Genomic DNA, 17,025 nt, shown 5'->3' on the forward strand with positions numbered 1-17,025 from the left:
GCTCACTAGCAGAAACCCAGACTGAGAATCAGTGCAGAAATTATCTGGCGAGCACACAGGCTGAAAACAGTTTTTGTGACATCTGATTAAGTAGGCTTCCAACCAAAGTGCATTAAGAGATACTGAGGGTCAGTAAAACATATTAATGAAGAGAACATAAAGACCATTAAATAAGTACAGGCCAGGATTAGGATTTGTGTGTGTGTGTGTGTGTGTGTGTGTGTGTGTGTGTGTGTGTGTGTTGGGGGGAGGAGGTGTGCATGAACAAGCATTTGGTTTTTGAGCCAGGGTTTCTCTATGCAGTCCTGGCTGTCCTGGAATTTGTTCCATTGACCAGGCTGGCCTTGAACTCAGATCCACTTAACTCTGCCTCCAGAGTGCCAAGATTAAAGGTGTGTGCTAAAGAAATGCTAAAAAATAAATCTAAGCTGAGAAAATGGCTTGGTTCATAAAATACTTGCTTGGTAGGCAGGAGAAACTCAGTTTGGACCACCAAACCCAAAGAAAGCATGGGTGCAGTGATGCACGCTTTTATTCTAGCAATGGCTAGATGGGAGGTGGGGACAGGCAGATCTCTCACTGTCTCAACCAAAGGTGGACAGTGGCAGGAGAATGGCACCCACAGCTGTGATCTCCATACATGTGTGCATCCACCCATGAACACATACATATATACATGGACATACTTGCACACACACAAACAGACATAAATTTAGAGACATAAATTTATCATTTTGTAGTACTACAAAGATAACACAACCAACCAAAATAGGGTAGTTGAGAAATAAATACAAATAAAATAAAATCTATGATATCAAATTATATGAGACAGACCAAAAAAGAGGGGCATTATGGAAAACACTGACCTTAGTTAAAAAAAAAAAAAAAAAACAAAAAACCCCCTATTTTAAATTTAACCACAGTCCTGTTATTAAGAGTAAACAAAGGTGGGTGATGGAAGCTCGTGCCGTTAATCCCAGCACTAGGGAGGAAGAGGCAAATGGCTCTTTGTGAGTTCAAGGCTAGCCTGGTCTACAGAACTAGTTTCAGGACAGCTGAGCTATACAAAGAAACCCTGTCTCCTATCTCAAAAAACCAAAAGGGGGGGGGGATAAATGACAAATATCTTACACCCAAATCCAAATTTTTTAGGGGGAGGATGAGACAAGGTCTCACTATATAGCTCTGGCTGGCCTGTAACTCACTATGTAGAGAACCAATATAATACAATAAATTAAAAGAAGTACTTGTTACTTTTTTAGTTTGCATGCATGCGTGCGTGAACTTGAGGTTGGTTTTCTCTTTCCACCTTTACAGGGTGCCAGGCATTGAACTCAGAGTGACAGGCTTGAACAACCAATGCCTTGACCCACTGTGCCATCTGGCCAAACCTCCAAAAAGTACTTTCTACCATTTATTATTTTGTCAATGTAAATTACACTGGTATAATTCAAGAATTTTACATTGGTTTCTCAATGCTATACTTGCTCTTCTAAATATAAAGTAACAGACCTGAGAAGGGACACCTGTGAGCACTGCCCCTCCCCCAAGGCTGTGCTGTGTTACCCTTACCTGGAGTGGACGGCCTTTCAAGCATGTTCAGATGATGGGAAATGAAGGCCTGACTATCATGAACGGTGTCCATATCGACCTCCTCCTCATCCTGAGAACTTGAGAACTAGTGCACACACAACAGGACAGAGAGACACAGCATTACTGTGTTCAGATATTATCTTTAAGGACAGTAGAAGAGAGGCCAAAGAACAGACCCTTTACAATCTTAAAAAGAAAAACAGTCTTGTGTTCAAAAGGCACTAAAACAAAAATTGGGTGGTCCAGCCTCCAAAAGCAGCTGATAAAGAATTTCTGTGAGCCAGACGTGATGGTGCATGCCTTTAAGACTAGCACTTGGGAGGCAAAGGCAAGTGATTTCTGAGTTTGAGGCTACCCTGGTTTACGAAGCGAGTTCCAAGAAAGCCAAGGCCACACGGAGAAACCATGTCTTAAAAAACCAACCAACCAAGATGGGGCAAGGATTATAAGCACTAATTCCTACCTTAGGGCATACTTTGCATCTTTAGTAAATGTGATTATATCCCAGATAACTCCAGGTAAATCATAAAGAGAATCTGAGTTTCAAGGGGAAGCACCAGTAGAGAATGACCAGAACAGTCTGCTCTGGATACTACTGAAAACAGAAGGCTGTAGTAGGGCAGACACTGTGTCATCAGTATGAAAATCATTCTAGAACATTCTTTTTACAGTGAAATGATTCACATATGCTCTTTTTACAGAGTCTGGGAATTTATAATGCAGAGCTAGAAAGAAAAGGCTTTCTAAAGGCAAAACCCACAAATTTAAAAAAAAAATTGTAAAATGTAATGGAATGTACCATCCCTTCCCAAATTAGATTACTCCTCCAGTCAATTTTCACTCAAAACCACTGGCCAGCAAGCAACTTAAAGGCACGGTCTATAGTCCACAGGCTTCATCATACACAGAGACAAGACAGCCTGATGTGTAAAAGGCTCTGTACTATGCACAGGAGACATCCTAGGGTCCAAAAGAGCCTTATTTCACCATACAAGTTGACTGGAGCACGTTTGTTTATAGGAGCTGGGGGTTAGACTGGCAGTGGCCTGAGGCTAGAGAACTCATTGAGTCTCAGAAGACATAGTCTTCTTGGGTGGTGCTACACAGTGAGGCTCTGTCTTTTGAACTAACGTGATACTCACAGGGTTCTGAAATCCTGCTAGCTGAGTGTGACAGCCTGGGTTACTTGCAGTTTCCTGATTGCCTACTCCCGCTTCTGGAATTATGGTTGGATTCAAGACAGCTTTCTTCTCTTTTAGGTTAAGAACAAGCCCGAGCTCTGGCAAGGGTAAACAAGAAGGTCTACTGAGGCCAAAGAGCGTGAAGTACAAGTCCACAGCTCCACACCGTAACCTCCAGTCATGTGCAGTACCTAAGAGGCAGACAAAAACCAGCATCATTTATTACCACACCATTATTCTTATAAAATCAATTTCAGAAATTAAACCAATGCTAACTGAGTGAGTGTGTGTTGAATACTGTGTGTGTATGCGGGTGCTGTGGTGCGAGTGTGGAAGCCAGAGGACAATGTGCAAAAGCCAGTCTTTCTTTCATTTGCGTGGATTTTAAAGGACAAACTATCAGGCTACTGACATAACACAACTGTGCGTTATTGTTCTAACATATATAATTCTAGCTATGACAAACCTTTGAAAATTAAACATGAAGCAACGTCTTACATAAGGTTCATTCTATCCAGAGGTTAAGTCCAGCTTCCTGGTCATGTTCAGTTTTTTCCAAAACTATCTTGCAATCTTAAAGTATCATTCCTTTTGTTTAAAAACTCTTCCCAAGGGATAATAAGAGAATTCTTTATAATTTGCTATGTTTCCCTCAATTTTGTGAGCTATTCACATAGTCTTAGTAATATTTGACATGGCAATTTTGTGCAGATTTACTGCTGAATAAATCTTTATCAGTCTCTGAAGGATGTGCTTATCCCTTAGATCTAAGTAGAAGAGGCAACCATGTCTTCAAAGTAACAGGAGTGTAAAATATTAGAGCTGTACACAGTAACAATCCCTTGTGGTTAGGAAAGCTAACCCCCACCGAGTAACAGAACCTTGGTTCACACTGGTTTACATGGTTCTATCTGGTATTTGCTTTATTTTTTAAAGACAAAGGCTATTCACGTTTGTTTATTTCTTCAAAATAGCTACACTAGTATATTTCCTATGGCTACTACACTTTTATTATAAAATGAGAAGAGTAGTCTTTAACATTTCAGTAATAGTAAGTTAGTAAATAAAAGTTAAAACATTAAAATGTAGTCCTCGTGATTCAGAGAGTTAGTAATAGGCTAGCACGGTAAGCTATTTCACTATTCAACAGAGGAGACAAAGTAGCTCAAAAATGTTAAGTATTAGAAAATAAAAATTAAGTCCCTATCAACTTGCAACAACTGTTGAAGTATAATAGTTCTAGCCCAGCCTTTGACTAAACCTTCCTACCAAAAACAGTATTACAATTTCAAATTAAGAGATACAACAAAAACTATCTTTCAAAATATAGGACATTTGTAACTACACAGATTTAGTAGCCCAATTAAATAAAAATGACTTGTAAATAAGTGGCTACTAAGGCTGCTAAGGGTATAATTAATCAAGACCCTAAATTTGATTCCCCAACACAGAAGAAATCAAGTTCACACAAAGCTCAAATCTATGGGAATGACAGCACTGAGTATTTTTTTTTTAATCCACCCACCCCAGCACTGAGTATTTAACGTGAGGCAGACACCGTGTTCACAAACACCAAGTTGCTTCTTTCTCTGGCTGCAGATACAGGTTTTACTCCCTGTCTTCTGTAAATGGCAGCATTTAGACGAGTTACACTGAGCGGGTGTGACCTCGGCCCAGCGGCTCAGGAGCCACTGCTCCTCTACACTCTTATGTCCACTCCTTGATCTCACTGAAAAGGATGGAAACTCACACTGCCATAAGATGGCACGCTCTGGGAGATGTGCAACAGTATGCAGTCTTTACAACTGCAGGTTATCTGTTACTCTACATTTACTCACTGTCCTGGAAAAATGAAAAGGAGATCAGTTATCTCTGAACAAGGCCACTAGGAGGCCATGGACAAGATGTGGAAAGACTACAAAGATTCATGTGTATAGCCCTTAACTACTTAAAACGCTTTACAACTTGTAATGCTTCGTTTCCATATGGAGCGAAGTGAACACATCCTTAACAAATAACCTCGATGTGAAAATATGACAGCCTGTTTTAAAGGAGGATGATGGGAGGAGGAACTAGCGTGAGTCACACAGTGTACTACATGCGATTTACACATGAGGAATTGAGTTTGATCCCAGGGCCCATGGAAAAGCCAGGCACAGGGACAACACCTGTAGTTCCTACACTAAGGAGTTGGAAAGAGATGCCACTGCACCTTCCGGCCAGCCAGTCTGGCCAATCAGTAAGCTCCAGGTTACCAACATGCGTGCACTCACGCACACGCTGCTCCCTCCCCACCCCTTATCCTTGAAAATCTGATATAAAATGAAAATAAGTAATAATTTTTAAAAGTCACTGGTATCCTTAAACCGGACCAATGACTCATTAAAATCAACATTTGCGAGAAAGGATGTGTGGACAAAGAGGTATACTGTGGGGCACACTGTGTTACAGTTTCCATGACTGGATATTTTCTATGCTTTGTTTATTTTTCATTTGTTTGTGGTTTTTGTTTTCTTTTGTGGGGGAGGTTGCAGGGGTGGAGGGCAGATACGAGGGGGTGAGGAGATGAGTAGGACTGGGGTGCATGATGTCAAATCCACAAAGAATCAATAAAAAGTTAAAAAAGAAAAAGTCACTGCTCTCTTACCAGAATTCATCAGCTTCCAGAGCTGATCTACCAAGGCCTCGTTGCATAAAGGAGACTCCATGTTCTTTGTAAATGGCGGATTTTTAGTCAGCATGTTTAGAATCTTATGCCTATAGGAATAAAAACTAAATAAATGAATTTTTACTGACCATTTGCTGATTGGTACTATGAATAAGAAGCACTACAAAGAATATCAAAACCTTTCTCCTTTCCCATTATGTGTAATTTTATGTTTAGTTCTATTTCTAAATGCTTTATGCTGAATCCTAAATGTTTTCTCACTAAAAATGTCTTATGGGTTTGTTTTCAATTATCTGAACTATATGACAAGGTGTTCTACAATCTGACTATATAACCTTAACCATCACATTCTTTTCTTTGGGGAAGGCTCAAGGTTTCTCTTTAAACATTTCATTCTTTATGAGGGCCATGTTATCACGAGTTTTAAAACCTATAAAAACAAAGTTTATGTTTAGAACAAGGCAGGAGAATGCTCATGACCTGTACAGAGACAGACACCGGAGTATCTAGGTCTTAGGATTAGAAATTCTAATGCTTAGCAGTCCCATTATGATGCTTACTCAATAAGTGGTAAAAGAGTAATAGCAATGAGAATGAAGGAGACAAGACATACTAAATGTATAAAAATAATAAAGTAAAAACAAGAAGGAAACATAAAACTCCTAAAAAACTAAAACTCCATTTGCAGGGCATCATGGTACGCACCTGCAGGACACGTACTCGAGGCAGAGGCAGAAGACAGCCTGGATCATAGAACAAAACTGACTCAAAGAGAGCAAAACAGATCAAGATAAATGAGCTAATGACTTAAAGCTGACAGCCAGGCATGGAGGCAAACACCTTTTAATGGCAGCACTCAGGAAGCAGGCCAGGCAGATAGGTCCCTGTGAATTTGAGGCCAGTCTGGTCTACAAAGTGAGACCCTGCCTAAAACAAGAGAAAATACCAATAAGAAAGCAATCACTGTGTGGTGACCATTCACTACCATAATGCCTTTTTAAAAAAATGTGATCTTAAGAACAAGGTATATTTACTTTGTGTGGGCTTGAGGTAGTGTGTGTGTGTGCCATGCCATGTGTACAAGGTCAGAAGACAGCTTGCATGTCAGCTCTCCTTCTGCCATGGGGTTAAGCACACCTCTAAACAGATGTCAGTCCAGACTGTGAATATGGCTGTTCACAGTTAAATGAACCAAACAGCTCAAAAACTACATCTCAAAAGCACTCAGTACAGATACAATGTGTAATAACTTCATTCAGTTATTATATAGCAATCTGTTATATTATACATATTATACATCAATGTGTAATACAGTAACAACCATGACAATCTGCCCAAAGTGCTCTCTGAAACAGAAAAATACCTAGTATTTAAAACAAGCTCTGAAGAATAGAGACGTTAAGTTTTTAATTAGTGTAAACTGAAAACAAATGGTTAAGCTTTAAATAAAGGTTCAAAACAAATGGTCAAACTTTATTTATATTGCATTTATAGCTTCCGAAGCTATAAACAGCTTCTTATATGCTACCGAAGACTTTTAAGTGCATACTCCATTTTAGACAGAGTAATTAGGCTCTACTCCTTGCTCTGGACTTTAAAATGGGAAGCTATTAGATTTTTTTTCTACATTTCAACTTCGTATCACTCACAAGAACAGATTATTCAAACTGAAATATAGATCACAAATCAAGAACATTAAAATCTTTAAAGTTCATATAAATATTTATATAAGAAGCATTACTAAAGACACTGAAATACATAGTTACTAACCAAAGGTCACTGCTATAAAATGCCCAAGCTCTTGAGCAGAATGCTCACACCTTGGGGCATTCCAAAGATGAGCAGGCAGATTATGTCATTTTAAAGGAGCATGATCTGCCAAGTGATGTGGAAAGGTGAACAAGGTGTTTGTCTACATCCTTGCCCATAGCTGAAATGGTTACGAGTTATTCAACTGTAAAATTCTGATCTATGAAGTCAGAATGTTAAATCAAATAAAAACCTGAGCATCCACTATGTCAATGTAAAAGAAAGGAAGACAGAAATGGTTAACAAAAACAAACCAAACATCCAAAAAGCCAGGAGCAATCAAAGCAGTCACCAGAGGAAAGCACAATACGAAGGCGGATGGCACGTGACGACTGCAGCTCCTGATCGTCTAAAGAGTCTAAAAAGCATCAACTCTTATAAGACTTAAGACTCTGAACGAAATTAAAATAGCAAGTGGAAGCCAGTGAGATATGGCTTCATGAGTCTCTGACCTCACGTGTGTGCTGGGGCACATGTGCATGCATACACACCGACAAAATAAAGAAATGTAATAAGCTCTTTTAAATGATCAAAAAAAGGAGATGCCCTGAAATAAGTTCCCAAATGACAAAAATTTAGTGAAATCAATTATAAGTTGGAAGACAAGTGACTATCTCTACTTACTTAGTATAAACTATAAAACTTTAGGTCAAAACAGAATAGTTAAACTTAAGAGAAACTACTAATAATGTGTTTTCAAAATGTTTTTCTAATATCAAATAGAAAAAAAAGGCTTAAAAATACATAACCTATTCCTATACTTTAGAAAATCTTTTCTATGTACAATTTTTGGCCATGATCTAACCCATTTCAGGTCTATATCAAGATATTAAATATATAAACTAACCTCACATAGGGGACAGGGTCAGTCTGAATCATATTAAGTAGCCATTGAAGTTCTTCATAACTCCTGTCCACTGAAAATAAAAACCAGGAAGTATTTGTAAGGTTAACTAACAAATCAAATAACAAGTGATTATTATTAGGAATTAAAGAAGCAGAATTCTTAGCTGGATTGTCATGCAGTTGAAGGGTCCAATTAGGCAATTAAAATTCATTTTTAAAACCTGTATACAGGAGGTCAGTAATAATTTTCACAAGCATTATGCCATATGAAACTAGGACCAAAAAACGGAACCTCGTATACATTCAGCCAAACATCAATACAAAACGGTACCAAAGAATAGTGCCCAGTACATAGTTCATAGTAAAATTCAACCAAACACCACGAAGCAAATTCTAATCATTAAAAGTCCTAAATGAGACACAATTAGTTGGACAAAATCTGCCCAACTTTTTAGATGCTTAAATCCCATAGAGGCTTGATATACAATAGTAACAAATAAAAACAAAAGGAGTTTCTGCCCACACAGCTCCTTCTACTAAGATGCAAGGCAGTCAGAAAGGCAGTCATAGTCACATGTTATGACTGTAACTAACAAAAGATGACTCCCTTCTGTCGTTCACCTTGTCAGCATACAAAAATCGAAAAGCTGTAATTACACAATCTTATACACAATAGTTCTCAGTCTTTCATCTCCAAATATTTTAGCCTACAGAATTCATGGCTCATACATAAGCACCATTCACTTTTCAAAATTATTCTTATTATTTTAGTATTCTTTTGGAAATATATTAGTATTCCATTTCATCTTGGGTAATATAACTCATGAATTCTTCCTATTTCTGAGGCACATACACTTTATCTTAGAAAGGAATGTTAGGCTTACTAAGAAAGTGCATGAGCTCAGTAAGTCTAGATTTTAAGCTGGCAAATCATCACAATAGAATTATATGTTATAATTATAGAGACAGAATTATATGTTTATTTCTTGTTAAATAATTCACTTAAGAGTAGAAAATCACATTTCTATCTATCATCTCTTAAATGAAAAACATAAAAATGACAGTTCTTTCAGTATCGAGTCAAATACACACATATAATACAATGTGGTTACCAATTGCTCTCTCTGCTTTCTGTCTGCAGCCATTTCTGTTGAAATGTACAAAACTTGGAAAGAATTATACATGTTTCTGGTTCACGTACAACCTGTAGCTCCCTGTGGAACTTCCCATCTCCTTTTCCTCTATCAGAGCTCAGTATATTTAACTTCTTTATTCTCCCAATACTTCAATTACACGTTTGACCCTTAGGCATATGCTATACTTAAGTAGTCCATTACCTACATACAACTATTAAACAATTTCCTGAAACACACACAGACGTTTAGCACATGTTTAGCAAGCATTTAGGCACGATCGCCTATCACCGGTTTCATTTTACACACTCATCTATTATTTTGATTCACATATATTCGATCTCAAAATTTCCTTTGGGCGTTCGTTGTTAATAATGTTGCATAGGGGCTGGAGAGACGGCTGCACAGTTGAGAGCACTGACTGCTCCTGTAGAGAACTACAGGTCAGTTCCCAGCACCCATATCCAGATAATCATAACATTTAACTCTAATTCCAGGGGATCTGAACACCTCTCTTAGCCTTGGTGGGAATCTGCATATTTTGTGTGTGTGTGTGTGTGTGTGTGTGTGTGTGTGTAACACAGGCAAAAATAAACAAGCAAGCAAGCAAACAAACCCAAAAAACCTTTCTACTGAGATAGGACTTCACTATATAACCCTAGTTGGCCTGGAACTGCTACACAGACCAGGCTGGTCTCTAACTAAGTCTTAGAGTTCCTCCTACCTCTGTCTCCTGAGTGCTAAGACTAAAAGCATGTGTAACCATTTTTGGCCCCAAATAAAACTATGGGGAAGAAAGACTGTTACACAAGAACTGCCTCTGTGCCTAATTTCCTACAGCTATGTAAGTGACAACTGACAACGTCGAGAATCAAGGCTCACACAGCTGTGCTATTTACTGTCCTTTTGCATTCATAATCTGCAACTGGGGACTACACTATCCTTTTTTTGCATAATGAATCATAAAACAAAGTGGAATTATAAAGAAATTTTAACATAGGAGAAAACCAGGAACAGGTGTAGGCTTCAACAGAGTCCCACATACTATCTTTGTATTCTGTACAACACCATGGTTCTGATCTATCTAAGAAGTTAATCAAAGGTAGCTCATGTCACTTGAATTTACACTTTTCAGAGTATTCTACTGTGTCCTGTGTTATTTTTTTTCTAACCTCGATTTTATTCAATGCCACACTTTTCATTTCTTTAAACCTGAGGTATAACCTAATTTTCCTGATGAAAGTTACTGTCTCTGTTTGCATAGTTAGAAATTTTTATATACTTGTAACATATTTCCCTGAACCCCTAGGTATTTTTCCCAAATCTCTTATTTTTAAAATAACATAAAATTTGTAGAATTTGCTGGCTTCTCCCAGGAGTTAAAGACATCTATAATTTAGTTTTTTCCCTGTTGTTAACAAACCAACTAAGTCAGTGAGCCAAGAGTCTAACAATAAGGACTGATCTGTATGAAAATATCACTGTGTGATCTAATACTAGATATCTAAGTAAAAAATAACTGAAATCAATGAGACCCCCTGTACACAAAGGTACGGAAGGGGCTTTCCGACATCTCTCGAAAACTGGGACAGGCACTACCTGACAGCACTACCTTTGGTGTAATCGACGACGGCTTCCAGAGCCGCTATCCTGATGTCCACGAAGTGGCCATACTCAGCATAGGATTTGAAAAGAGATGCATCACTTGGCACATGTCCATTCTTCTGAAGCACTCTTATGGCTCTCAAACAACTAGTGAGAAAAAAAGTGAATTACTTCCTCTGAAGTATCATGAGTACTATAGAAATTCATTTGTCAATCAATTAAAATCTTCATTGATCAGGGTTGGAGACATGGCTCAGTAGTTAGAAACATTGCTGCTCTTCCAGAGGACCCAGATTTGATTCCCAGTACCCACGTGGTGACTCACAACTGTTTCCAACTCCAGTCAACGTGCACAGACATACATGCAGGCAAAGCACCCAAACACATAACATCAAATAAAAATAATTTAAAAACCTTGTAATTTGAATACATATCCAATTCTGTAATGTTTAATTTTTCTGATAAAATTTCAATATTAATATCTAAATAATATAAAAACAAATTTCAAAAGGTGTTTGGAAACTCAGATCCACATACATGTCAACAAACACATACTTCAGAAAAAGTACTAGGAATAAGAACATAATTTAAATCGAGTCGTGTCTCCAGAAATCCTATATTCATTCACAATAAAAATGGTACACTAGCTGGGCATGGTAGTGTAAGCTTTAATCCTGGCACTTGGCTGGGGGAGCAGAGATTTGGGGGGAGTGGGGTTAAGGAGAACAACAGAGGCAGGCAGAGCTCTTGAGTTTGAGGCCAACCTAATCTACAGAGTGAGTTTCAGGACAGCCCAAAAGGCTTACTGAGACCCTGTCTCAAAAACACAAAAAACAAAACAAATACAATAAAACAAAAATTGAAAAATAAAAGTAGGAGGGCTCAAAGTGGCAGTGCACTTCAGCACTTGGAAGGTGGAGGCAAGAGGTCAGGGGTTAGGTCAAGGTGACCCTTCGCCACAAGGACGGACCTACAGTTAAGCTTGTCTCAAAACACAACAGTGACTGATATAAAAAATGACCCTAACATCAAAATAATTACTAAGAAGACTTTCTAGGATTGGTGAGATAGCTCAGCAGGCAAAAGCACTTGACATATGTAAGCCCGGGAGTCTGGGTTTCATCCTGTGCTCACCCACATATAAAGGGGGAAGAGAGGAGCCACTCCACAAAGCTGTTCTCTGTGTTCTCTGACCTCCACATGGATCACAGCACACGGGGTTTCCCACCATGTGTTTGTGTTTGTGCACGCATGTATGTGTATGTACAAAAATACAAAATCATATACCTTTTAGAAAATTAGAACATGATAGAAATTAATCATAAAACTATATATAGCATCATAAATATAAAAATTTCATTACAAAGGGGGAAAGTTTCAAGGATATTTTCCAAATATTAATAATTTATCTGGAGAAGATAGTATCAGAAAATTTAAATTTCTTATTTTTACTTTAAATTTTCCCAATTTAATCTAATAGAAATAAATAAACTTTAAAAAGCAGCAAAGAAATGAGTGACACCTGACAGTGATAGTATGTCTGTAACTTGGGAGAAGTTTTTCCATATTCAAAAACCGGGTAATTTCTTCAAGTATTAGTCGCACATCAGGATTTAAGTTATCCAAAGTTCTGACTTCATTATTCACGCTGACAGCAGGTGTGACAGAGTTAGCCAAGGCATCAATCATTTCTGCACGGTAATAGTTATCTGAAAACTAAGAATAATTAAAAGAAGATAATTAGCCTTCTCATGACACATAGAACTTTAAATAACTTATGTAACTTTAAATCATTTCAGATCAGAAGTAAAGCACACCTTTAGAATGCACAAAGCCCTGAGTTTATCACTAGGATATCACACACACACACGCGCGCACGCACACACACACACACAGTGAAAACATTGTTTATATAACTGCAAAGTTTCTAGTAAATACCAACCTATCCTTTGTATAGAATTATTCTTTGGAAAACAATGAAAATGCCGCCCTCATCAGCCTATTAGAGTATTACACACTCACTCTGTGTAAGATCTCCCTACAGTTATCCAACCAAACCATCTATAGTCCAAGAAAGGAAGAAAGAAACAACAAAGATTATATTCCACTAGGAGCCAGCGGGATGGTTCAATGGAGAAGGTTCTTGCCATCAAGTATGAGGACCTGAACTTAGGTGCCCAATCCCTATAAAACCCAGCAGGGACGGGAGTTCACACATATGCCTAACTCTCAGGGGAAGAGACAGAACCCCTGAAGCAAGCTCACTAGGTCAGCCAAAACTGGTAAGCTCTGGATCCAAGTGAGGACAATGCCCCAGTACATAAGGTGGAGAGAATAAGAGAGTCACCTGAGGTGCTGGAGCAGGCAGGAGGATCTCTTTGAGTTTGAGGCTAGCCTGGTCTACAGAGTGAGTTCCAGGACAAACAGAGCTACATGGTAAAACCCTGTCTCAGAAAAAAAGAAACAAAGAAATGAAGAGAGAAAGTCACCTGAGATTAACCTAGGTCTCTGCATACAGAGGGACACATGTGCAACCCCACATGCAAGTGCTCTTAAAACACATATGCACACCATAGACACAGACACACAAAAAAATGAAAAATATTACAGTCTACAAATCCCATTATTAATACAAAGCACAAGAGACAGAGCTCAGATGGCTCGGTGTTTACGAGCACTTCCTGCTCTCACAGAGGACTTGGGTTTGGTTCCCAGAACCTAAGTGGAGGCTCACGACCACCTCTAAACACAGCTGCAGGGGATCTGTGGCTCTCTTCTGGCCTCATGGGCTCCTGCACATGATACACATACAGAGAAACTGCACATGATACACATCCAGACAAGCTGCACATGATACACATACAGAGAAACTGCACATGATACACATCCAGACAAGCTGCACATGATACACGTACAGACAAGCTGCACATGATACACGTACAGACAAGCTGCACATGATACACGTACAGACAAGCTGCACATGATACACGTACAGACAAGCTGCACATGATACACATCCAGACAAGCTGCACATGATACACATCCAGACAAGCTGCACATGATACACGTACAGACAAGCTGCACACTCATATCCATATAGAATAAAAAAGAGAAAAGTAAGAAAAAAGAGTAACAACGAGAAAAAAACAAAGAACTCAACTTAAAGAAAAGGAACTTGGACAAAGGATGTATTTCAAAGAACAGAGCATCCCAGTAGAGGACAAAAAAAAAAAAAAATCTAAGCTATCAGTAAGATCAAATTATTTCCAAAAGCATAACACTATTTAAAAAAGGAAAAGGAACAAGCACAGAATCACGACAACAGCTGCTGTTTATTTGCATTTAATTTACATTCCTCCTCTTCCTTTTCCACTCTTCAGATGGCAGCTCCCTCAATATTCCAAGTCCCTTCAGAAGCTTTCTGCCCCATCCCCTACCCAGAGGCACGCAGGCATGGTGGCAAGCCCACACACACACACACACACACACACACACACACACACACACACACACACACACACGTGCACAAACATGCACACAGCACACACATATTTAAAAAGAAGCATGCTGTTAGATTTCATAAAGCCAAGTTTCAGCTGGCTCCCCCAAACTGATGTATTAGTCTCTCTATAAGAGTTTCAAGAAACATTTAAGAACCAATTAATTTTGGTTTTCATCTACTGATTATTCCAATAAGCTATGCTGCGTGCCTCTAACTCCAGAAGGTACTGTGGACTTATAAATGACTCTACAAACACAAGTATTTCCTTTTTTTAATGCAGTCCTGAGGACTGAGGCTCCCACAGATTATCAAGTGGTACTTTACAATACTAATTGAGAGAAGCACCTTACCTTATTTTTTCTGTTGTCATTGTACTTGATTAAGTCTAAAATAAATGTTAAAACTTCTTTGGGACAAAGATTATGTACGTCTCTTAACAAAGCCATTGCAACTGGCATAGTCTACAAAAGAGGAAAAGAGTTTTAAGCACACAACCCGACTTATTCGTTACTATGGTAATTTGTCCTCTGAAGAGAATTACACTGCAGTTAACACAGATGTCTAGATGGAGCCTAATCCCCCACCTCCCATGTCCTCCTACTACAGACACATCTAAAAGCATCAGTACTGATGCGGACTCCAGGGATCCAGGGAGTATTTTCATTACTGGACACAGTCTACAGGCTATGAGCCTGTGCTCTCTCTCACTTGCTGGAAGAAAGTACACATAATGTAAGTTATACCAATTGATTTCTAAGTGATATAGTGGAGAGAGGACACAATTTCAGCATTGGTTCTCCTTTAACCCGCACTGTCACCATCTACTCTGGGTATCTGTGTATTGCTTACTGCCTTGCTTCCTACACAATCATGTGTAAGGCTCAAGGATCCACTGGTGATAGGCATGAAAGGAACAGCTCACCAATCCTCAGACTAAGGACAGGTAGTAGTCTAAAATTCAGCATACCTTTCTTCTTTCTAAAATTTCATAAGCAATTTTCCGTTAGTTTCAGCATGAGAGACACACAATAGTAAATTCTGCTAGTGACATAAAGCTAATTAAGCCCTAGACAGATCAGTAGATACACTTGGAGCATGTCTCCGAGGGTACTTCAGAGGTTTTGCTGCATGATAGGAAGATCCTCCACAGGAGAGCTAAGAACCAGTGTTCATATTTCTCTGCCTCCCGACTGCAGATGCAATGCAGCCTCGTGTTCCGTGTCACGTTTGCCTTGCAATGGTGGACTAGATCCTCTCCAGCTAGGAGGCAAACAAGGACCACTCCCCCTTCCTTCCTTCTTTTCTTTCCCTCCCTTCCCTCTCCCTCCCTCCCTCCCTCCCTCCCTCCCTCCCTCCTATGCCTTTGTCCCAGCAATGAGGACAGGACCTGAGATGGGCAGTGTGAGGTGTATAAGAAAAATAGGAAAGCTCCTTTCCCCACACAAAGATCTGTTCTCTCTGCCTGGTCTGTACTTTTACAAGACAAGTTTAAATGTTTCTTCCGCCAACTAGAAATGTTATGTAGAAGTCATTTGGACTAAACGCATCATCCTCCCAAGGATACGTCAACTCATAGCAAGGAATAAACTTTACACTACAAGTTAATACACACACAAATACATTTTGGAAGCAATACATACAAGCAATTAAACAGTAAAACAAAAGAGCCTTATAATTATCTTTATAATACACATATGCTAGCCTTCTGTCAGGTCTATCTTCTTTCATTAGGGAAAAAAAGCAAAAGAAAACCTCTAACCTCCACATTGCCTTCTCTTCCCTTTTTTTACCCCATAACCAGAGCCCACTACCCACCCCTGCCAGTCCTCTTCCTCTTTCCAGCCAGGTACGTTTCCTCCACTGTCATGTCTTCCTTCTTCCTTGACTGTTTTAGCTTTGGTTGGCCCACTGAGTTTAGTTAGAATTGCTTATGGAAACATGGGCACCTTACCAGTTGCTACACCAAGGAGGGTGGAGCCTTGTAAGTCCTTCTCCCCTCCATGACAGAGGGTGAAGGTGCAATCTGGAGTGGGTCTTGTGTTGATAATCAATGCTGCTGAGACAGCAAATTGCAGCAGCCACACCCTGCCCTAAGGAAAGTGTCCCACAAGGTTCTTTGGGCTCTAATACTGATTGGAGCTACTCCACAATCTTCTGAGCTATTGCAGGAGTTTCACTTAAAAGAAAATCCTTTCTACTTGCTTAAGAAAAGCAATCATGTTCTTACCTTTTCTTCCACTTAATTTCTATGTTCTCCCTTCTCCTGTTCAAAGCCTGACCTGTCTTTTATATTGGCTTTCTCCTCCAGCTTTCCTTTCTATCAAACACACCCTGAGGTTCCTAATCTTCCACATGACAGCAAACAAAGCACAATGATTCTTTCCCACACAGCTTGGCCTCACAACAGCTCCCTCTGCTAAGATGGGACATCACTTCCCTTCCTTCCCTCTTCCTTTTTCTTTCTTTTTTTTTTTTTTTTTTTTCGGAGCTGGGAACAGAACCCAGGGCCTTGCGCTTCCTAGGTAAGCGCTCTACCACTGAGCTAAATCCCCAGCCCCTCCCTCTTCCTTTTTAACATCACAATTCCTAGTTGATCTAGTCAATCTAGGTTTGCCTTCACTCTTATGATTAACAAACCATGCAAATGATTCGGAAACTACTCAGCAACTAGTCTTCCCATACTCCAGT

General features: G+C 39.2%; 1 protein-coding gene across 4 annotated transcripts in view; it reads right to left on the reverse strand.

Annotated features, from left to right (window-relative positions):
* Nucleotides 1–17,025, reverse strand: part of Taf2 (TATA-box binding protein associated factor 2) — a 57,026-nt gene that overhangs the window by 10,381 nt on the left and 29,620 nt on the right. For 3 of the 4 annotated variants that reach the window (XM_063262942.1, NM_133319.1, XM_006241644.4), the window contains 7 exons: nucleotides 14,688–14,798; nucleotides 12,358–12,551; nucleotides 10,843–10,982; nucleotides 8,099–8,168; nucleotides 5,422–5,531; nucleotides 2,736–2,965; nucleotides 1,573–1,678 (listed from right to left, as the gene is read on the reverse strand). In XM_063262942.1, the coding sequence (XP_063119012.1) occupies nucleotides 1,573–1,678; nucleotides 2,736–2,965; nucleotides 5,422–5,531; nucleotides 8,099–8,168; nucleotides 10,843–10,982; nucleotides 12,358–12,551; nucleotides 14,688–14,798 (961 nt within the window). Of the gene's footprint in view, nucleotides 1–1,572; nucleotides 1,679–2,735; nucleotides 2,966–5,421; nucleotides 5,532–8,098; nucleotides 8,169–10,829; nucleotides 10,983–12,357; nucleotides 12,552–14,687; nucleotides 14,799–17,025 lie in introns of those variants that run through there. The other variant, XR_010052933.1, reaches the window with a different exon arrangement.

This window comes from Rattus norvegicus, chromosome 7, assembly GCF_036323735.1.
Source record: "Rattus norvegicus strain BN/NHsdMcwi chromosome 7, GRCr8, whole genome shotgun sequence".
NCBI lineage: Eukaryota > Metazoa > Chordata > Mammalia > Rodentia > Muridae > Rattus > Rattus norvegicus.